This window comes from Hypanus sabinus, chromosome 4 (assembly GCF_030144855.1).
Source record: "Hypanus sabinus isolate sHypSab1 chromosome 4, sHypSab1.hap1, whole genome shotgun sequence".
In the NCBI taxonomy this organism is placed as follows: Eukaryota; Metazoa; Chordata; class Chondrichthyes; order Myliobatiformes; family Dasyatidae; genus Hypanus; species Hypanus sabinus.
Genome location: NC_082709.1, coordinates 94,606,811 through 94,631,021, shown reverse-complemented (window position 1 = coordinate 94,631,021; position 24,211 = coordinate 94,606,811). Strand labels below are relative to the sequence as shown.

Here is a 24,211-nt window from a genome sequence, read left to right as displayed (position 1 = left end):
TGTGGACTTCAGAAAGGTGAAATCAAGGGAGTACACTCCAGTCCTCATCGAGGGATCAGCAGTGGAAAGAGTTAATAATGGGCCTTTTAACTTCATGGATGTCAGCATTACTGAAGATCTATCCTGGGTCCAACGTATTGATGCAGTTACGAAGTTGGCACAACAGCAGCTATATTTTGTTAGGAGTTTGAGGAGATTTGGTATGTCATCAAAGACTCTTTCAAATTTCTGTAGATGTACTGCAGAGAGCATTCTAACATTTTGCACCACCATCTGATATGAAGGGGACCACTGTACAGGATCAGAAAAAGCTGCAGGAAGTTGTAAACTCAGCCAGCTCCAGCATAGGCAGTAGCCTCCCGAGCATTGAGGATCTAGTGCTTCTCCCTCTTTCCTTTCCAGAATGAGAATCAGGTTTAATATCACTAGCATATGCTGTATTATGCTGTAGGTTTTCTATGTTTCTATAAGAAATAGAAGCAGGAGTGGGCCATCTGGCCCATGGAGCCTGCTCTGCCACTCAAAAAAATCATGGCTGATCTGACCATGAACTCATCTCCACCTACTGCCTTTTCCCCATAACCCTTAATTCCTATACTATGCAAAACTCTATCCCCCCTCCCTTGTTGTAAATATATTTACTGAGGTAGCCTCCACTGCTTTATTGGGCAGAGAATTCCACAGATTCACCTCTCTTTGGGAAAATCAGTTCTTTCTCTTCTCTGTCTTAAATTTACTCCCCTGAATCTTGAGGCTATGTCCCCTAGTTCCAGTCTCACCTTCCAGTGGAAACAACTTTCTTGCCCTTTCATAATTTTATATGTTTCTATAAGATCTCCTCTCATTCTTCTGAGTTCCAGTGAATACAGTCCCAGGCGACTCAATCTCTCCTCATAGTCTAGCCCCCTCATTTCTGGAATCAAACTGGTTATTCTCCTCTGCACTGCCTCAAAAGCCAGTATATCGTGTTTTAGGAAGGCAACGATAATCTCAGTGCTGAAGAAAAGCAAGGTGGCCTGCCTGAATGACTATCGACCTGTGGCTCTGACATCAATTACTATGAAGTGCTTTGAGTGATTGGTTATGGCACACATCAACCATAACCTCGACACTTTGCAATTCACCTACCGGAGCAACAGGTCAACGGCAGATGCCATCTCTCTGGCACTACGTTCCTCCTTAGAATACCTGGAGAATAAAGACGCATAGGTAGGGCTCCTTTTCATTGACTACAGCTCTGCCTTTAATACCATCGTTCCAAATAAACTGATTCCTAAGCTCTGGAACCTGTGTCTTAGCAATTAGATCTGCAGCTGGATCTTCAACTTCCTCACAGACAGGACCCAAGCTGTAAAAATAGGGGACAAGCTGTCCTTTACAATCACTCTGAGCACCGGTGCCCCACAAAGCTGTGTACTCAGCCCCCTGCTGTACTCACTGTGCACCCTTGATTGTGTAGCCAAGTTTCCATTGAACTCAATATATAAGTTTGCTGATGACATTACAATTGTAGGCTGTATTTTGGGTAATGATGAGTCTGAGTACAGAAAGGAAATTAAGAACCTGGTGGCATGGTGCGAAGACAGTAACCTATCCCTCAACGTCAGCAAGACAAAGGAATTGGTTGACTTCAGAAGGAGTAGCGGACCATCTACATCGGTGGTGCACAGGTGGAACAGGTCAAATGCTTTAAGTTCCTCGGGGTGAATATCACAAATGACCTGACTTGGTCTAACCAAGCAGAGGCCACTGCCAAGAAGGCCCACCAGCGCCTTTACTTCCTGAGAAAGCTGAAGAAATTTGGCCTGTCTCCTAAAACCCTCACTAATTTTTATAGGTGCCCCATAGAAAGCATTCTTCTAGGGTGCATCACAACCTGGTATGGAGGTTGTCCTGTCCAAGACCGGAAGAAGCTGAAAAAGATCGTGAACATAGCCCAGCACGTCACATAAACCAATCTTCCATCCTTGGACTCACGCCGTCGGAGCAGTGCTGCCAGGATAATCAAGGACACGATCCACCCAGCCAACACACTTTTTGTCCCTCTTCCCTCTGGGAGAAGGTTCAGGAGCTTGAAGATTCCTATGGCCAGATTTGGGAACAGATTCTTTCCAACTGTGATAAGACTGCTGAACGGATCCTGACCCAGATCTGGGCCGTATCTTCCAAATATCTGGACCTGACTTGCACTGCCTTACTTTCCCTTTTCTATTTTCTAATTATGATTTATAATTTAAATTTTTATTATATTTACTTTGATTTGTACTTCAGGGAGTGTGAAGCGCAGAATCAAATATCGCTGATGATTGTACATTCTAGTATCAACTGTTTGGTGACAATAAAGTAAAGTAATGCCTTCCTTCCTCAAGTGAGGAGAACAGAACTGCACGCAGTACTCCAGATGTAGCCTCACTGGTACCCTGTAGAGTTGCTGCATAACCTCCCTGCTCTTAAATTCAATCCCTCTAGCAATGAAGGCCAACATTACATTTCCCTTCTTGATAGCCTGCACCTGCAAACCAACCTTTTGCACAAGCACTCCCATCCTGCACAGCAGCATGCTGCAATCTTTTTCCATTTAAATAATAATCTGCTCTTCCATTTTTCCTTCCAAAGTGGATGACCTTGTGTTTATCAACTCCATCTGCCAGACACTTGCCCACCCACTTAACCTATCTATATCTCTCTGCAGACTCTCTAGATCCTCTGCACAGTTTGCTTTTCCACTCAAAGTAGTGTCATCAGCAAACTTAGATACACAACACTTGGTCCCCTCTTCCAGATTGTTAATGTATATCATGAACAGTTGCGGGCCCAGCACCGACCCCTGTGGCACACCTCTCATCACTGATTGCCAACCAGAGTAACACCCAAATCTCTACTTTCTATTGGTAACCAATCTTCTATCCATACTAATACATGCCCCCCAACTCTGTGCATCCTTATTTTATGAATAAGTCCTTTATGTGGTACCTTATCAAGTGCCTTCTGGAACTCCAAGTAAATAACATCTATCTGTTCTCCCCTATCTACTATGCTCGTTATATCCTAAAAGAACTCCAGTAAGATTGTTAAATAGGGCCTGGGCTTTTCTGAATCCATGCTGCCTTTGCCTGACGGATCCACTTTTCCCCACCACTACTGTCCTTGCTTTTTTTTGTAATTAGTTTTTTTATTGAAGTTCATCATCAAACAAACATTTCCATAAGATGTATTTCAGACATTGTACATATATATCATATAATCATATATATCACAAATCTCCACAAAGTATTTATCTGAGGGTATACACTTATAGAAAAGAGTGGAAAGAAATAACAAGCAAAAGGAAAGAACTATGTACAAGTAGGGAGTGATTTTTTTTTACAACAGATTCATTGATTTGTGAAAATAAAATCAGGTCTATGAGGCATTATGTAGTTAAACCATTTTCCCCAGTATGAATCAAATTGTTCCAGCTTATGATTAACAGGTGCTGTTATCTTCTCCATTTTGTAAATATCCATTGTAATTTCCATCCATGTATTTAAAATTGGGCTCTCCTATGATAACCATTACCTAGTAAGAGTCTTTTTAACAGCCACCAACAATATATTCATTAAATATTTATCTCTTTTCAACCATTTTTGAGGTATATATCCAAAATATATGGTCTTACTCTGTAAGGGTATTTCACATTTAAAGATGTCTTGTAGGGCATTGTATATCCTCCTCCAATAGTTTTTGATAACAGGGCAGTCCCTAAAAATATGATAATGATTTGCATTTTGATTTCCACAACTTCTCCAGCAAACAGGGAGGTTACTATCACAATGGGATTTCTGAAAGGGTGTAACAAAATATCTTATCAAGTTTTTCCACCCAAACTCCCTCCATTTCTGTGAACTGGTACACTTCCATTGATATCTCCATATTGTTGTCCATTTTTCCTCAGATATCTCCTTCCCTCCTTCCTTCTCCCATTTTGTTTTAATGTATGAAGTCGAATGTGTTTTAAGATTTGACAATCCCTTATGCATGCTTGAAATGATTCTACTACCATTATCTGAATAATAAGCTTTTCTAAATAGCTCTATCAAGCATGTGCTTGCCTTGGTTACATTTTTAAGTGTCTTATTAACATATTGTCGCATCTGTAAATACTGATAAAATCTTGTTTTTCTAATAAGTGTTTCTATTTAAGCATTTCAAAACTGAACAGTGTCCCTTCTTGCATTATGTTGCAAAGAACTGTTATTCCTTTAGCTGTCCAGTCCTTAAATCTAGCATCCGATTTATTTGGTGTAAAATCCGAGTCATATGCACACCATTTAAGAATTGCAATATCTCCCTCTAGATTATATTCTTTAAAGTAGTTTTCCATACTTGAAGAGTCTATTTCACCCTTGGGTTATCTATAGTATTTATGTACCTTTGCAGGTTGTTATCAGCCAAAATTGCTTGTATGGGGATGGGAAGTACCTGCTCCTCAATGTTTCTCCATTGAGCATCATATGATAGGTTGCACCAACATATCACAGCTCTCAACTGTGCTGCAAAATAATAATCTCTAAGAGAAGGTAGGCCCCATCCCCCCTTTTCCTTTGCTAATTGCAAAGTTTTGAGATGAACTCTTGGCCTTTTACCCTGCCAAATATACCTTGATAGCATCTTGTTCCATTTATTGAATTGATTTTGATTAATCTCTATTGGTAGGGTCTGAAAGAGATATAACAGCCTGGGCAGTATATTCATTTTAATAGACTCAATCCTTGAACTGAGACTGAAAAAAGGAATCAGGTTCCATCTTGCCACATCTTCCTTAATTTTTTTATATAAAGGCTGATAATTACATTCTGATAATTTTGCCAAATCTCTTGGCATAATGATGCCCAAATATTTGAAAGATTCTGTGCGCCATGCCCAGGGGTATCTACTTTCAATTTCTCTTGGTGGGCTATAGTAATATGAAAGTAATTGGGTTTTATCTATGTTGATCTTGTATCCTGATAATTGACTATATAGTTCAAAGGATTGCATCAATTTAGGTAAAGAGTATATTGGTTGCTCTAGATTGATCAAAATGTCATCCGCATAACAAGCCAATTTATGCTCTGTCCCTTTAATAGTAACTCCCCTGATATCATTTTGTCTGATATATTAAGCTAATGGTTCCAGATATAATGCGATGAGTAGTGGTGACCATGCACAGACCTGTCTCGTGCCCCTTTCTGGGGTGAGACTATTTGATAAATATCCATTGATTTTACTCCTAGCAGTAGGATTGTCATATAGTGTCTGTATAGTGTTACAAACCCCGTAACTGGGTTACTTACCAGCAAAGATAGAGAGGTCCGTTGAAGCCTGATGATACGATTTTTAACAGTATTTATTAGTAAAAATACACAAAAATAATATCAATGCAAATATACAGATAATATACGTCGTCAATACTAAATCTAAAAGTGCGGGTATAATAATAAGAAATAAGCTCTATCGTTGTCTAGGGGATAATGTACTGTCCGATGGAAATATAAAGTTCACTCAGTTCATGCAGGCTGCAGCCTTTGGGGACCACTGGGTTGCAGTAGTTAGAGAGAGAGAGAGGGATTTGGGAGAAAAACTTGCCGATTTTCCTTTTATGATTTTGATCCGTCGGAGTCTCGTTGGTTTGGCTGTTCCCTTGTGGCCTCTCCTTTAGCTAAGCCGTTCTTCCGTGGTGAGCCCGCCAACCCAGGCAAGGGAGGATGCACACGGGTTTTGCTATAAAACGCTGTCACTGGATTTCCAGCGTTTCTTCTGGTGCGTCTAAAGGGTTTGTTCCCCAGACCCTCTTTTATACTTACTCACGGGGTCTCAGATGTCAATCAGGTTGGGATGATGCAATCCCTCAACCAACCCACTCTGGTCATCCCCTGAGGGTTTTCAATGAATAGTACAGTACTCAATACACAATTCAGTTTCCAAGAGACAATGGCCGTTATCAGTGGTTCCGTTTCGCTGAGGCCAGGACACATTCCGAACCTTGTGGATTCTGCATGTCTTTCTCTCATTTCCTGGGTCCCAGACCCGAATTAATAGCGATCTTGCAATTCTTGAAAAAGACTTTGTAACCTTTGGCCCCTCAGAGTTGTGGCACATTCGTAACACCCCCTTCCTTCTAAGATTTTTACCACCGGTAAAAATGAATTAATACAGAGTCTTACAGGATTTTTCAGAATCTAACACAATACAAAAGAGTTTTTTTTTCCACTACAGAGTAATACAGTTATACATTCAATTCAGCATCTAAACAGTTAGCGATTACATTGTCACTTCCTTTAATATCTTAACATCTTGTACCTTAATAAATTCTTGTAGCATCAGACTCCAATTTAATAACCACCTATTTTTATTCCTTTTCTTCCACAAAGAAAAACTATAGAGTTGTGATCTTAGCTTACGTGTATATTACAAAAGTTCATGCAAATACTAATCTTTATTTTACTTTCAAACTTAACAGTCAATCTTCCATGGGGGTCGTCTATTTTATTTACATGCTTTGTCAAAATCCCTTAAAACCGGATCCTGTTATTTAAAATGGCATCCCGTCAACCCTCGCCCCTTTTCCAGTTAACTCCCACATGGTTAACTTGTATGCTAGTGTGGAATAGGCTTTTGCATGCTCCTTTCATAGGAGTTATTTTATCAACAATGTATTCCAAACTTAGACCATTTTACAAATTTCCACACGATTCTTTAACTTTAAGCATGTTGTTAGTTTTATCTTCAGGACCCTTCATGCTATTAGTTTTCAGTTTAAACTCTGCAAGCGATCCCTCTTTGTCCAAAGAGCATTTCAAATTCTGCTTCTTCACAGCACTCTCTTGAATAACAATAGCATGTGGGGCACCTTTACATTCCAAATCAACCTGTAATTGATTCGCAGGCACCGTGTTACCAAGCCATTGCTGCTTCTGACATCAATCCAGACTTTAAATTTTCTTCATTCAATTTAGGAACTACACTTTTCCCTTTTCCTTCAATAATAATATTCTCCTCACCACCTTTTATCTCCTCACTAATTTTTAACACACCTTCGAACACAAACAACTGGGAATTCTCACTTCCCACTAGTACCAAGGTTAACCCTTTCTTCACTTAACCAAATCCATCTGACCCACAAGGACTGCATTCCTTTTCAACTGAATCAAATACCTCAGACTTTTTCTGAGTCCCATTACTAGGTTCAGTACCATGTGCATCCACATCTTGAACACACTCAAACGGGACCTTTGCCTCTTCCACGCTTTCAATACCCGTACCCTTTTCAAATTCCAAGTTCCCCTAATCCTCCCAGTTACTCTCTGGGCAACTCCCTTCCAGAGTAAACTATAACCGGCTGAAACAACCTCATCTGCCAACCCAGCAGACTTCTTCAAGGTAATGGCATCCTTTTCACTTAGGACTGCCCTCATTTTATTATCGGGAACACATTTACAATTTTGCAACTTCTTCAAACAGTTCTATCAAACAAGACAGATCATCCATGTCCAACCCTGGACCTTTTAACAGCCTTATCTGTTTCTCATCTTTACTTCGTGCCTCTATAAATTTCCTCCTGGCTAAGGGCATGTCTACCTCCTCTCCCTTACTCTCTTTCACTTTCCTATTTTCTGTTTTACCACCCTCTAACCCCTCTTGGTACAATAGACAATAGACGCAGAAGTAGACCATTCGGCCCCTCGAGTCTGCACCGCCATTCTGAGATCATGGCTGATCATTCACTATCAATACCCAGTCCCTTCCTTGTCCCCATATCCCTTGATTCCCCTATCCATCAGATATCTATCCAGCTCCTTCTTGAAAGCATCCAGAGAATTGGCCTCCACCGTCTTCCGAGGCAGTGCATTCCACACCTCCACAACTCTCTGGGAGAAGAAGCTCTTCCTCAACTCTGTTTTAAATAACTGACCTCTTATTCTCAATCCATGCCCTCTGGTACTGGACTCTCCCAACATCTGGAACATATTTCCTGCCTCAATCCTATCAAATCCTTTAATTATCTTAAACGTTTCAATCAGATCCCCTCTCAATCTCCTCAATTCCAGTGTGTACAAGCCCAATCTCTCCAATCTCTCTGCATAAGACAGCCCTGCCATCCCAGGAATCAACCTAGTGAATCTACGCTGCACTTCCTCAATTGCCAGAATATCCTTCCTTAAACCTGGAGACCAAAACTGTACACAATATTCCAGGTGTGGTCTCACCAGGGCCCTGTACAAATGCAAAAGGACATCCTTGCTCTTGTACTCAATTCCCCTTGTAATAAAGGCCAACATTCCATTTGCCCTCTTCACTGCCTGTTGCACTTGATCATTCACCTTCATTGACTGATGAACTAGGACTCCTAGGTCTCTTTGCATTTCTCCCTTACCTAACTCTACACCGTTCAGACAATACTCTGCCCTCTTGTTCCTGCTTCCAAAGTGGATAACTTCACATTTATTCACATTGAATGACATCTGCCAAGTATCTGCCCACTCCCCCAGCCTATCCAAGTCTCCCTGTATTCTCCTAACATCCTCTTCGCATGTCACACTGCCACCCAGTTTAGTATCGTCAGCAAACTAGTTTTCAATGCCCTCATCTAAATCGTTGACATAAATCGTAAAGAGCTGTGGTCCCAATACAGAGTCCTGTGGTACCCCACTAGTCACCTGCAGCCAGTCGGAGAAACACCCATTCACTGCTACCCTTTGCTTTCGATCTGCCAACCAGTTTTCTATGCATGTTGAAACCCTGCCCCCAATGCCATGAGCTCTGATTTTACTCACCAATCTCCTATGTGGCACCTTATCGAATGCCTTCTGAAAATCTAGGTACACAACATCCACTGGCTTACCCTCGTCTAACATCCTTGTTACACCCTCAAAAAACTCAAATAGATTAGTTAAGCATGATTTGCCCTTGGTAAATCCATGCTGGCTCGGCCTAATCCTTTTACTGCCATCAAGATGTGCCACTATTTCGTCCTTAATAATGGACTCAAGCATCTTCCCCACGATAGTTCTCCATTTTCTCCTTCCCTCCCTTCTTGAAAAGTGGGATAACATTAGCCACTCTCCAATCTTCAGGAACTGACAGGGTCAGTAAAAATGTCTCGGCCAAATCGATACTGGCCTGATTTAAACTGGTCTCTTTCTCAGCTGCCTTTTCCGACATGCTGCGAGTGGTCGCACATGCGGGATAGATCTTGGAATCTAGGGGCGGGACCTCAACACTTACAGGCTGGCTCGCCAGCTTCATGGCCAACCAAACATCATCACCAGCTAAATCGTTACCCAGAAGGAGGTCTACGTCAGTTCTCGGGAATTCGGGTCGCACCGCTATTTCAACTGGTCCAGTTACCAGCTCACTATTTATAATGATCCTATGCATATGATCTGTCCCTTTTCCTATGCCTCTCAAAGCTACCTCTCCAGTCTCGGGACCAAAATCTAGTACTGTACTGTGAATCAATGACAGCTCAGCTCCCGTGTCTCTCCAGATCCGCACTGGAACTGGTATGTCTCCCTCTTTCACAGACACGGCTCCTTCTGCAATAAATTTTCAGGCCCCTCTCGTATTCTGTCTACCTGGGGCTTTCTTGTTGATTTACTGATCACCACAATACATCCTGTAGGGACTGCTGCTTTCCATTTTCCTGTCTCCTTTCTTGGAGCAAGGCACTTAGATGCAATATGACCCACCTTTCCACAATTAAAACAGGTCAAGCCAGGACCTCTCCTGCCATCTTGCCTTTCCTCCTCCTTAATTTTACCGCTAGCTCCCGGCTGGATCTCTGCTTCAGCTGGCGGGCTTTCTCTACCGTTCCCACGGTCTCTGGTAACTTTTATTCGAGGAAAACTTTGTCTTGTGGGTTAGGGCATATTCATCTGCGAACCTAGCAAATTCAGATATGGACTTATTTGGCTTCTCATTCAAATACATCTGGATATCATCCGAAACACAACCTTTAAATTCCTCAATCAGAATTATATCCCCGAGACGCCAAAAATCTTCTTCCACCATTTCTGCTGCACACCAGCGATCCAAGAGCACACCCTTCTCATAGGCAAACTCTGCATACGTCTGATTCCACCCTTTCTTTAAATTTCTGAACTTTTGTCTATAGGCCTCAAGTACCAATTCGTAGGTCCGAAGAATGGCCTCCTTTACTTTCTCATAATTCTCAGACTCCTCCTCCTCCATGGACAATACCGCATATGCCTGTTGGGCCTTCCCTTTTAACACACTTTGTAACAATGCCACCCACTGATCTTTGGGCCACTTCTGACTCACTGCCACCTTTTCAAAATGCAAGAAATAACTATCAACATCCGTCTCCTCGAACGGAGGTACTAACCTAAACTCCCGACTAACATTAAAACACTCCTCTCAGTCTGACCCTTGAGCTCTTCACTCTTGCCTTAACTTTTCCATGTCCAATTCATGTTGCCTCTGTTTCTCTTTCTCCTCATACTCCCTCTCCTTCTCTTTTTCAGCTGCTTCCAGCTGTTTTAACTTAATTTCATGCTCCCTCTGCTTCTCCACTCTCTCCTGCTCTAACTCCTTTAGCTGGTGCTCAAGCTCCCTCTTTCTCTGTTCCGCGTCCAGCCTCAATTTCTCCAACTCTAACTGAGCCGTCCCACTAGCTGGTACCTTGTCAGGGATATTTTCCAATACCTCAGCCGAAAACACATTCTTCACAATATAGTACTGAGTTATGGCCCTTCGCACCTCCCGCTTTTTCATTGACAACCTCACCTCTGCGAGGTTTAGTCCTTTCGCAATATTTATCAAGACCGACTTTGTGGCCGCCTCCAGAGTCGGGTTTTCTATAAATTCATCCACGTCCATCTTTGTTGGTTTCCCGTCTGGTTACCCGCGCAACCAGACCCACGTTTGGACTTAAAAGCCCGATTCACTGGCCCTCCAATTTGGGATCAAATCTCGAGATGAGGCCCCCACTTTGTTATGAACCCCGTAACTGGGTCACTTACCAGCAAAGATAGAGAGGTCCATTGAAGCCTGATGATACGATTTTTAACAGTGTTTATTAGTAAAAATACACAAAAATAATATCAATGCCAATATACAGATGATATACGTCGTCAATACTAAATCTAAAAGTGCGGGTATAATAATAATCAATAAGAAATAAGCTCTATTGTTGTCTAGGGGATAATGTATTGTCCGATGGAATTATAAAGTTCACTCAGTTCATGCAGGCTGCAGCCTTTGAGGACCGCTGGGTTGCAATAGTTAGAGAGAGAGAGGGATTTGGGAGAAAAACTTGCCGATTTTCCTTTTATAATTTCGATCCGTCGGAGTCTCATTGGTGTGGCCGTTCCCTTGTGGCCTCTCCTTTAGCTAAGCCGTTCTTCCGTGGTGAGCCCGCCAACCCAGGCTATAAAACGCTGTCACTGCATTTCCAGCATTTCTCCTGGTGCGTCTAAAGGGGTTGTTCCCCAGACCCTCTTTTATCCTTACACACGGGGTCTCAGATGTCAATCAGGTTGGGATGATGCAATCCCTCAACCAGCCCACTCTGGTCGTCCCCTGAGGGGCTTCAATGAATAGTACAGTACTCAATACACAATTCCGTCTCCAAGTGACAATAGCCGTTATCAGTGGTTTTTGTTTCGCTGAGGCCAGGACACATTCGAAACCTTGTGGATTCTGCATGTCTCTCTCTCTCATTTCCTGGGTCCCAGAGTGGAATTAATAGCAATCTTGTGATTCTTGAAAAGGAGGGGGCGTATTTGTACCCTTCGGCCCCTCAGAGTTGTGGCACATTCGTAACAATAGTTTTAATAATTGTGTCTTGGAAACCAATTTTATGTAAAACTCTATAAAGAAAATTCCAATTAACCGAATCAAATGGTTTTTCAGCATCCAAACTTATCACTAGTGCTCCAAGTTTATTTTTTTCTATATGATCCATAATGTGAACGTATATTGTCTTGTGTCTGGTGTTGCCGTATAAAACCTGTCTGATTGTTACGTATCAGTATGGGGAGAAACTCCTCTAATCATTTGGCCATGATGGAGGTAAATAACCTATAGTCTACATTAAGAACGGATAGTGGTCTAAATGACCTGCATTCCATTTTATCCTTGCCTTCTTTCGGTATAGCTGAGATTATTGCTTCCTTCCAACTGGGTGGCATTTGTGCCTTTTTTAGAGCCCAGTTCAGTGTGGGGAGTAAAACAGGAATTAACTCATTTCTAAATTCTTTGTACCACTCTGCCGTATACCCATCTGATCCTGGTGACTTGCTTAATTTAAGGCTACTTATTGCAGCTTTTAATTCAACTTCAGTTATGTCAGCAGTCATCGTTCTATTTTGTTCTTCGCTTAATGTGGGTAACGCTAGAGAATTCAAGAAGGTGTCAATTTGGGTTATGCTTCCCCTGGAGCTTTAGAATATAGAGTTCTGTAAAACACTTCAAAAGCTTCTTGAACTTCACTTAGCTTATTTTTTATCCTTTTCGTTCTTGGGTCCCTAATTCTACGAATTGTATTTTCTGCTATCTTTCTTTTCAGTTTCCACGCCAGTATTTTTATAGATTTCGATCCACTTTCATAATGTCCCTGTTTCAGAAACATTAAGTTTTTCCTGATTTTTTGCGTAGCCAAATTATTTATTTTATTCCTATTTCTTTTAATTTCCCCTAATGTATCCTGTGGCAAATTCAATTTGTGTTTTTTCTCTAGTTCCTTCAGCCTATTTTGTAATTCCTCTAATATTTTATTCCTTATTTTTTTCTTATATGAAGATATTGCTATAATTTTCCCTCTTAAGGCCACCTTCAGATTATCCCATAAAATGGGAGGTGAAACCTCTCCATTATCATTAAATTCTAAGTAGAGACCAATTTCTTTTTTTAATTTGTTCCTTAAAGTATGGATCATTGAGTAGACTTGAATTTAGTTTCCAAATAGTATTCTTTGGTTGTAGGTCAAAATCAACAGATAAATATATAGGTGCATGGTCACTTACATCTATTGTCCCAATTCCACAGGTGTTTATTTTGTCTTTGTCTTTTCCAAATGTTATGAAATAGTCTATTCTTGTATATACAGAATTTGGAGCAGAATAATGAGTGTAATCCCTTCTGTCAGGGAAAAGGTCCCTCTGTATATCAATTAAACCAACATCCTCAAAAAGTGTATTAACTTTCTTATGTAAAGATTTTGTTTCATAGGTTTTTCTATTGGAAGAATCTAAGTTTGGTTGTAATTGTAAATTTAAGTCCCCCCCTCATATCAGGAGACCTTCTGTTTCCGTTACCATAATATCAGTAATTTTCTGAAAGAAACCAATATCACTTCCCAGGGGTGCGTATATATTCAATAAAGTAACTGAATTGCTGTCTATATTCCCATTACCAGAATGTATCTGCCCTCTTTATCTCCTATTTCGAATACTTTTTCAAAATTTAGCTTTCTTGAGATAAGAATAGATCTCCTGTGTCCTGATTTATATGAGGAGAAAAACAGATTAGAGAAGCCCATTCTCTTTATTTTGTTTTTACTCATTATCACCTAAATGAGTTTCCTGTAAATATACTGCATGGGCTTGTTCTTTTTTCATTTTGGATAAAATTCTCTTACATTTGATTGGATTTAATAGCCCATTGACATTAAAAGAAATGAATTTTACCTTGTCCTTAGCCAACTGTACTTATTTGTCAATGTGTCATTGAAATTAGAGTAAAACTTAATTGATCTATTCCCTGAACCAAGAAACTCAAATAATAACAAAAATGGCAACGAACGTGTGATTCGAAGACTGAGGTCTCTAGTAGATGACCCCGCATTGAGCTAGAGGAAATGTCTAGCTGTGGGGGATAACCCCTCCTACTTGTGAGTTGAGGGTCTACAATGCCCCGTTGCAGTATTCATAAAAGTCTGAACAAATCCATTACACAGAAAAGATTTCCCTGTGTACTCCTATATACATATACATACACACACACACATTACATTCATACACATCTATGCACACATATATATATTCTCATTTTGGTGGGGGAAAAAGGTGCAAGTGAGTGAATAAAGAATAACAACTAAGTAATGTAAAATCCAGATTATAATAAGTATTTCTTGAGATAGGTATTATCACTGTGTACTTTTGCTTCTGTTTAATTTCTCAACATTTTTAAAGTTAGCCAAACCTTATGGCTCTTCTGGAGGGGTGAGGACTGTCTTTGGGAAACTCCTGGTCTCTTCCTGATATATTTCTCTTGGCCTCCTCCCATCTCCTGCCTTCTTGATTTTCACACTATTTCCCAAGCAGAGCAGGATAACTCCTCTGCCAGGCTTTCCCTCGGTTTGGTCACGTTGACGGGCAACCCTCTGGCCTTCATGTCTGTAGTCGCCTCTTCCACTGTCTGATACAACTGCGTCCTGTTGTCATAAAACACTCGAAGTTTAGCAGGGTACGGAGTTTGAAATCTAATCTTATTTTGCTTTAGTGCTCGCTTTACTTCAGAGTATTCTTTATGTTTCTGGAGGACCGTGGTGGGGGGTAATCTTGTTCGAAATATATTAATTTATCATTGAAAAATACTCTCTTCTTACCCCAGGCCCTTCGTAGAATCTCCCCTCGCGGCACTCCTCTCGGACACAGGCTCTGCCGTGTTGCTTTTATTTCCATTCCTTTTCCCCATTCTTGCCCTTCTTTTCAGTTCAAATATTTTTCAAAAAAATTATATTTGATGAGATAACGGGGCTTAATACGCGTTTTTCCGGAGGAGCTATTGACCTAAGCTGCCATTCTCGACGGTGACATCACCAGAAACTCTCTGTCCCTGCTTTTAACTGGAAAATACTTTTGTTGAGCACTGTGAAAAATTTCTTTGAAGGTCTTCCACTGTTCCTCAACCATCCTATCAGTTGTAGCAGAGTTTTAACACTTTACTTAATATAGAAGACAGAGACTCTCTGGGCTCAGTTCACAGCGAGAACCTTTATTGTCGTGATGATCACGGAGAGCCAACCCTCACGGTGGAGAGACTGACTCTGACCAGATGCCTATGTGAGTTGACCTTTTATACAGATTCTGACAAACATAACTTCTGCAGAAGTAACTTGTTAACACCTTTGATACATACTAAGCTGAATGTTCCAAAACAGGGGCTCCTAGCAGCAAGCAAGGAAAATTCTGCAAATGCAGAATTTTCACCACCACACCATCATATAGCCTGTGTTCCCAGTCAACCCTGTCCAACTCCTCCCTCATCTTGCTGGCTCTCCCTTGTTTAGGCATAATACACTGGTTTTAGATCAAACTATTGCACCCTCAATTTATATGAAAAACACAGTCATACTGTGATCACTCTTTCCAAGAGGATCCTTAACTACAAGAGTGCTTGTTTTACCTGTCTCATTGCACAGGACCAGATCCAAGATAGCATGTTCCCTTGTAGGTTCAGTAACATGTATTCTATGAAGTCCTTCTTAAGACTGCCTCGACCAACTTGATTCACTCAATCTATGTGCATGTTAAAAGTCCCCCATGACAACTGCTGATCCATTCTTACATGCTTCAGATATCTCTGTTTATTGCCTGTGCCACTGAAATGTTATTATTCAGTGGCCTATAGTGATTTTTTTCCCTTTACTATTCCTAAACTCTACTCAAATGGATTCAACATTCTGCTCCTTAGATCTTACATTGTCTCTTACTATCACCCTGATCTCATCCTTAATTAAAAACGCTACTCCACCTCCCTTACTTTCCTGCCTGTTCTTCCATGTTACCTGATATCCTTGGAAATTTAATTCCCAATCCTCTCCACCCTGCAACCATGTTTCTGGAATGGCCACTAAATTATACCCCTTTATACTGATTTGTGGCACAGGTTTACTGACCTTGCTATGAATACTGCGAGCATTCAAAGTGCTCTTACACTCATTGGTTTTTAAAATCCAGGAATCTTTGCAACACACAAAACACTGGAGGAACTCAGTAGGTCAGGCATCTATGGAAAAGAGTACAGTTGATGTTTCGGGCCCAGACTGTTCAACATAAGTGGAAAAAGTAAGCTGAGGATTTGATTTAAAAGATGGGAGGTGGGGTGAGAGAAACACAAGGTGATAGGAGAAACCTGAAGGGGGAGAGGTGAAGTAAAGAGCTGGGAAGTTGATTGGTGAAAGAGATACAAGACTCTTCTGCACTCCACCCTTTTCTCTTTTTTTAACTTTTTACTTTATCCACATTTTTCTCGTTTGCTTTAATCACACTTCTCCAACCTGTTGAACCCACTCCCTGCTATTTAGTTTAAACCCCTATCCACAGCCCTAGTTATGCGATTTGACAGCACCTGATGAAGGGTCTTGGCCCAAAATGTTGACTGTTTAACTCTTTTCTAGATCCCTTTGTTCGACCGCACTCCATACTGCTTAGCTGCTCACTGTGTAAGAGCTACCCTGGCTGGTCCTCTCAAAGTGCAGCACCTCACACATCTGCATTAACTTCCATCTAGCATTTTTACTCCATTTTTCCAGCTGGTCCAGATTGCGCTGCAAGCTTTGATAGTCTTCCTCACTGACAACTACACCACAATCTTGGTGTTGTACAAATTTGCTGATTCAGAATGTTAATATAGATAACAAACAACAATGAACACAGTATAGTCCCTGTGACACACCATTAGTCAAAGGCCTCCAGTCAGAGAGGCAACCATATACTACCACTTTCTGGCTTTTCCCACAAAACTAATGTCTAATCCAATTAACTACCTCACCTTTATTGTCAAATGCCTTACTAAAGTCCCTGTAGCCAACATCCACTGCCTTGCTTTCATCAATTTTCTTGGTAGCTTCCTTGAAAAAGATAGGTTAGACACGATCTACCACACACAAAAACCATGCTCACTATTCCCTAATCCAAATACTGTCTATACGAATGCTCATTTATATGGTCCCAGTAGAGTACCTTTACCACCACTAATGTCAGGCTCACCAGCCTTTCATTTATTGGTTTATTCTAAAGACTACCTTAAACAGTGGGACAACATTAGCTTTCCTGTAACCCTCCGGTGCCGCACCTATAACTAAGGATGATTTAAATATCTCTGCTGGGGTCCCTGTAATTTCTGCACTTGACTCCTGCAAGCTCTGAGGGGACATATTGTCAGGCTCCGGGGGTTTTATTTCATTAGCTGTGTTAATGAAGCAATGTGATGTGTAGAGTCAATGTGAGGATGGAGGGGAGCGTGGTTTCCATCATCTGTTGAGCTGTGTCTATAGTTCTCTTCAGTTTCTTGTGGTCTCAGGCAGAGCATAAGAAACCATGATGGATTTGAATAGGATGCTCTCCGATTGATAAAGATTGGTATGGGTCAAAGAGGACATGCCAAATTTCTTTAGCCTCTTGAGGAAGTAGATATGCTGGTGAGCTTTCTTCACCCTGGTGTGTATGTGGTTGGACCAGGTGATATTCACTTCAGGAAGTCTGAACCTTTCAATCCTCCTGACTTAGACCAATGATGTCAACAGGAGGGTGTATATGACAGATTCTTGAATCCAGCTATTTTGTTTTGGATGGAAATTAACTATTGTCATTTCCAGTGAAGTCTGCATATTATGAAGAAATAAATAAATAAACAAACGGGAAACAAAGATAGAGCTTATTTTCTGTTCACAGATTAGTTGATAAGATTTTCTGCCTGGGTAGCCCCTCTTTGTCTAACTTCTCTCTCCTTCCCCCTCTCTCTTTGCATTCTCCAATCTGGCTCCTCTCTAACTCCTTATTTTTTCCTCATCTGCCCATCATCTCCATCTGGTGCCCTACTTCTTTCCCTTTCCAACATGATCTGCTAACTTCTCCAAAAGGATTCCTTCTTCTTCAGCCCTTAACCTTTTTTCAAGTATCACCTCCCAATTTCTCACTTCAACTCCTTCCTCACCCACCCACCTTCCTCCTCACCTGATCTCATCTATCACCTGCCAGATCTCCCTCCGTTTACTTATTCTGGCTTCCTCTCCTTCATTTCTAGTCCTGAAAAATGGTTTCAGCATGAAATGTTGACTGTTAATTTCAGTGGATACTGCCTGACCTGAGTTCCTCCAGCATTTTGTGGGCGTTGCTTTGTATTTCCAGCATCTGAAAAATTTCTTGTGTTTCTAATCTGTAAATGTTTTGTGTTTGTGTTGATATAAATACAGAATGTGTCTTTTCCAGCTCCTCAGTTTGAAACACAGTGTCAGTATATCCAAGCCACACTGCAGGAGTTTTTAGTCTGGCTTCATGGTGATACCAATTCTTCACCTGGACTTTTCCTCTCATACCCTCGCTCCGAGTATTGGGCCTATGCAGACTACAAGTACGTTGCCAAGATGTTTGAAGATAAAGCTGAGCTCTTTCAGGTACTGAATAATTAAGAATACATTTAAGCAGCATTTTCTGATGCACGATACATTTTAATTCCAACTACGCAACAAAATCTTTTTGTTAATCATCAATGAATCACATTGATGAAATCTTTTTGGATGAAATATTCATCTGATTTTCACTTTGCCTCCTTTACTTCATGCAACATAAGTCCATAAGTGATAGGAGCAGAATTAGGCCATTCGGCCTATTAAAGTAGATGTCAGCTCTTTCGAAGCTCCTCCTAATTTCTCCACACCAAAGGTGAATCTTAGAGATATTTAGATAAGGAATGCTATCTAGAACACTGGGAGAATTTCCCATACTACGTCATACAGTGCCAAGGTGTCTTCAGTGTTACTTGGAGTTAGTAGAACAGGCAGATACCTGCAGGATATTATTTCGACACCCCCCTCCCACAGTTATGAAGGCCAAGTTATTGGGTAAATTTAAACCAGAGGTTGATAGGTTCTTGTTTAGTAAGGGCATTAAAGGTTACAGGGAGAGGAAAAATAAATTGCCCATATCGAATGCTGGAGCAGACTTAATGGGCTGAGTGGTCTAATTCTGCTCCAGTGTCTTATGGGGTCACCACTATCAAGGTCTTTGAGTCTATTTGATATTGAATCGGAAAAGAAACAATTTGTCCCTTTTGGCTACTTCTAGTGAGTAATCACATTAATTTCACTTCCCTGCTCTTTACCCATAGCTGCAAATTATTTTTCTTTAAGTGTGTATTTAGTTTTCTGTAGAATGCTTTGATTGATGGTGCCTATTATACTTACAGGCAATGAATTTCAGATCATAAACAGTCCTAAAAGAAAATTTATCTTCACATTCTACTTGAATTTTTTTCCCTAACACTTATCGCTGATTCCATTAATGGGAACAGCTTTTTTCTGCTTATTCCCTCTGATCTGGTCATAATATTCTTCTCAACCTTTGTTCCATGGAGAGGTACTACAACTCTTCCATTGTGAAATTGTTGCCTCAATCTCTTATACCTGGATTATGCTTGTATTTCTACATCCTCTCTGGTATCTTTACATTCTCCCTCAAGTGCACTTGGCCAAAATTGGATACAATACACTAATAATTAAGTCCTAAAGAGTGTTTCATATAAGTTCAAATAACTTTTATGTTTTCACTAGGAAAGCATTTGGGGATCCTAAGTATTCTTTGGACGTGATTTACCCCTTTGAAATGATCTCCAAGAAGTCACTTCAGGATTTCAGGATTTAAGGAAAAACAATGGCAGTCAGTGTGTGGTTAGAATCAAAATCAGAACTGGAATCTGGTTTACTAGTATATAACATGATTTTTTTTTTGTTTTATGGGAGCAGTATAGTGCAAAGGCATAAAATGACTATAAATTAGAAAATTTAAAAAAGTGCAAAAACAAAAGGAACAGCGAGGTAGAGTTCATGTGTTCATGGACCATTCAGAAATTTCATTTTGGAGAAGAAGAAGTTGTTTCTAAATCACTAAGTGTGGGTCTTCGGGCTCCTGTACGTTTGTTCTGACTGGTAATAAGAGGGCATGGCTGAAATGGTCAGGTCCTGATTGATGGATGCTGCCTTCTTGAGATCCCAACCCTTGAAGGTGTCCTCAGTGTGCCTGAAGTAAATAAAAAAATGGATGGGGGGTGGTTGCTGAAAGAAATAAATTGGCATGTTAAATTTGGCATTTCTGACTTCTGTGTATCGTTTAGGGAAATGTGAAAGAAACGTGTTGTTCAGACACTGAAATGCTCTTTTAAATGGCCTTATAGATTGCTGATCGTAGCCTTGCCCAAGCTGTTTGCATTTCTCTTACAACCGGTTGTTCCTTAATCTGCTATTTGGGAATGGGGATGCAGTTAACCATTTTAAGAACACCTTCACAGGCAAGATAAAACATTGTGTTGTATTGCATCAGTGTCCTTGACAATTTGTAATCAATCACACAAATATTAAAAAAAACAATCAGCAAGCAGCTATCTGAGTTACATTAGTGAATGTTAACATGCACAGAGCCATACAGTCAGATTCAGATTTATCAAAACATTCTGTGAAATCCGTTATTTGCGATAACAACCAACAGACCTAAGGATGTGTTGGAAGCAGCCTGCAAGAGTTGCCACATATTCTGGTGCATGACCGCAATGCATGGAACAATACAGAACCCAACAAGACAACACAACAGGCAACAAAACAGCAATAGCAAAACAAGTCTCTTTCAGCCCTTTAGCTTTTCCACCTATCACCTTCCAGTTTCTCACTTAATCCTCACTGACTTACCCTCCCCTTTACCTGTCTTTACCTGTCACCTTCTAGTTCTACACCTTCCCCTCCCCCCACTTTCTTATTCTGGCTTCTTCCTCCCTTCCTATCCAGAATCAGGTTTAATATCCCTGGCAAACATTAAGAAATTTGTTGTTATGCAGCAGCAGTACATCACAATACATAATAATAAAAACTATAAATTACAATAGGAAGTACATGCAGGTATATATGAAATTAAATTAAATAAGTAGTGCAAAAAGAGAGGAACAAAAATAGATAGGTAGTATTAAGGGGTTCATTTTCCATTCAAAAATCTGATGGCAGAGGGGAAGAAGGTATTTCTGAAACATTGAGAGTGTGTCTTCAGACTCCTGTGTCTCCTGCTTTTAGCAATAAGAAGAGGGCATGTTCTGGGTGATGGAGGTTCTTATGATGGATGATACCTTTTTGAGACATGGTCTTCTGAAAGTGTCTGTGATGCTGGGAAGGCTAGTGCCCATGATGGCGCTGTCTGAGTTTACAACTTTCTGCAGCTTTTTCTGATCCTGTGCCATGGCCCCTCCATACCAGACGGTCATGCAACCAGTTCGAATGCTCTCCAGGGTACATCTGTGGATATTTGCGGGTCTCTTTGGTGACATACCAATTCTCCTAAATCTCCCAGTGAAATATTACTGCTGTAGTGCCTTTTTTGTAGTTGCATTGATATGTTGGATCCAGGATAGATCTTCAGAGATGTCCAGGAACTTAAAACATCTTAGCCTTTCCACTGCTGATCCCTCAATGAGGACTGGTGTTTGTTCTCTCAACTTTTCCTTCCTGAAATCCACAATCCTTTCTTTGGTCTTAATGACATTGAGTGCAAAGTTGTTGTTGTGAAACCCCTCAACCAGCTTGTCTTTCTCACTCCTGTAGACCTCTTTGTCACCATCTGCAATTTTGTCAACAATAATTGTGTCTTGGCAAATTTATAGATGGTGTTTGAACTGTGCCTTGCCACACAATCATGTGTGTGGAGAGAGTAGAGCAGTGGCTGAGCATGCAACTTTGATGTGTGCCAGTGTTGATTGTCAATAAGGAGAAGATGTTCTTTCTGATCTGTGCAGACTGTTCTCTCCCAATGAAGATGTCCAGGATCCAGTTGCAGAGGGAAGTACAGAGGCCCAGGATTTGGAGCTTGTTAATTAAAACTGAAAGTATGATTGTGTTAAACACTGAGCTATAATCAATAAACAACATCAATAAACATAAGTATTACTATCGTCCAGGTGGTCCAAGGCAGAGTGGAGAGCCAGTGAGACTGCATCTTCTGTACACCTGTTGTGGTGTTAGGCAAGTTGCAACAGTCCAGGTGACTGCTTCGGCAGAAGTTGATTCTGGTCATGTCCAACCTCTCATAGGACTTAATCATGGTAGATGTGAGTACCACTGAATGATAGTCTTTGAGGCTGCTCACCTTGCTCTTCTTGGCGCTGCTATGATTGTTGCCATTTTGAAGCAGGTGAGAACCTCCAACTGCGGCACTGAGAGGTTGGAGATATCTTTGAACACTTCTGCCAGTTGGTTGGCATAGGTTTTCAGAGCCCTACCAGGTACATCGTCAGGGCCTGATGCCTTGTGAGGGTTCACCTTCTTGAAAGATATTCTGATGTTAGCTTCTGAGACAGATTACAGGGTCACCAGATGCTGCATGGATTCACAAGGGTGAAACTTTATTCTCTCTTTCAAAGCGTGCATAAAAGGCATTGAGCTCATCACAGCCATTCCTGATGTTAGGTTTTGCTTTGTAGGAAATAATATCTGGACTTTTTGTATAGTTCTGGATCACCAGTCTTGAGTTCCACAGATGTAGCCTTCAGCAAACTACAAAGCTTCTGGTTCATCTATGGATTTTGATTTGGGTATGTCCAGTATGTTCCCAAAGGCACACAGATCTTGATGAAGTCAGCGATAATTGTGGCATATTAATTCAGACTCGATGAATCCCTGAATATTGCCCTGTCCAACAACTCAAAACAGTCATGTAAGCTTTCTTCTGCCTCCTGTGACTATATCTGCTTGGTTCTCATCACTGGTGCTGCGGTCTTTAGCCAGAAGTTCTAATGAAGATTCTCAGTGCAAAACGTTGATTCTTATTTTCCTTTCCATAATTGCTGACTGATCTGCTGATTTTGTGTGTGCTACCCCTTTCTTATCTCCCATCCACATATACACACAGATAGTCCTCCAACTTAGGACAGGCCTCCAGTCTTCACTCTACAGGATTAACCGTCAGGCTTCAACTTTTGGACTTCCAATTGACTTTAGAGCTTCAGCCTTCGGTATTGGCCTCTGGACTGGTCGATGATGGGACCTTGAACACCTGGTTCAAATTCCATGCTCCCCAATTGACCATCTCCTGCTTGCACAGACATCGATCCTTGGACCCACTGACTTGGGACAGGCCAACGTTCATAAATGTCCTTCGTCATCATCTCCACATCGGAGCATACTGGAGATTGTTAATTAGGAGGGAACTTTCATTCTCCAAAGCCATAGACCAGATAGAATTAATCTAACAGCATAATATCTTTATTCTAGCCGAAGTTCCAATTCCTATGCACCATATGCTACCCTGAAATTAATTTTCTTGTAGGCATTTGCAGTAGAACAGAGAAATGCAATAGAATCAATGAAAAACATATTGCTGCAGATTCCAGCACCTGCATTCTCCCCTGGGTGTCTGACTTGAATTGTTTCTCTTTGAAAAAATTGTGCAAGTAGATTTTTGCTAGTTTTTCTTATTAAAATTTTATTGAGTGATACAGTGTGGAACGTGCCCTTCCAGCCCAATGAGCCATTCTGCCCAGCAACTCAGTGATTTAACCCTAACCATATCACAGGACAATTTACAATGACAAGTTAACCCAACAACCAATACTGTACATCTTTGGATGGTGGGAGGAAACTGATGAAACCCACATAGTCATGGGGAGAATGTACAAACTACTTACAGACAGCACTGGAATTGAACTCAGAACTCCAACACCCCAAGATGTAAAAGCATCATGCTAACCGATACGCTACCATGGCCACTCTACCGGTGAAGGTAGCAAGAAAACACACAATGTGGAGGAGATATTGCATGCGTACCTTTGAGTTGCAAATTTTACTGAAGCATGTTCGAAAACCATTTCTGTTTTTTGGTTAGATTTCTTATTGCCTCAATGGGAAATGAAGCCACAATCTTCAGATCAACAAACTAGCACCAGATTGCATTATACTATGAGAATGAAGTCATAAAAGCAGCTTGAGATATCTAACATTTATATTGTGGCTGTTTCATTTTGGATCAGTGCTCAGTCCAGCTGCTCTGGAGAGATTCATTAGAGACGTCGATAGCTTTTGATAGATTATTTCACCAGAGCTTTACATTCTGTTTTCTTGATATGTTTCTAGTACATTTAGTCCTACTTATCACTTGAATGAATTGCCAACAAAAATTTTGATCAAGCTTGTCATCGAACTTTTATCCATTGCAATATTAATGTAGTTTAAGTCATTTGCAAGTTGTAAGGTTCC

The 24,211-nt window shown here is 40.8% G+C and overlaps 1 protein-coding gene across 4 annotated transcripts in view; it reads left to right on the top strand.

Annotated features, from left to right (window-relative positions):
* hspbap1 (hspb associated protein 1) overlaps positions 1-24,211 on the top strand; it is a 328,857-nt gene that overhangs the window by 94,476 nt on the left and 210,170 nt on the right. For 3 of the 4 annotated variants that reach the window (XM_059967684.1, XM_059967683.1, XM_059967682.1), the window contains one exon: positions 18,198-18,382. The exons of the other annotated variant lie outside the window; for it this stretch is intronic. In XM_059967684.1, coding sequence (XP_059823667.1) covers positions 18,198-18,382 — 185 coding nt within the window. The remainder of the gene's footprint in view (positions 1-18,197; positions 18,383-24,211) is intronic. 4 annotated transcript variants of the gene reach the window in all.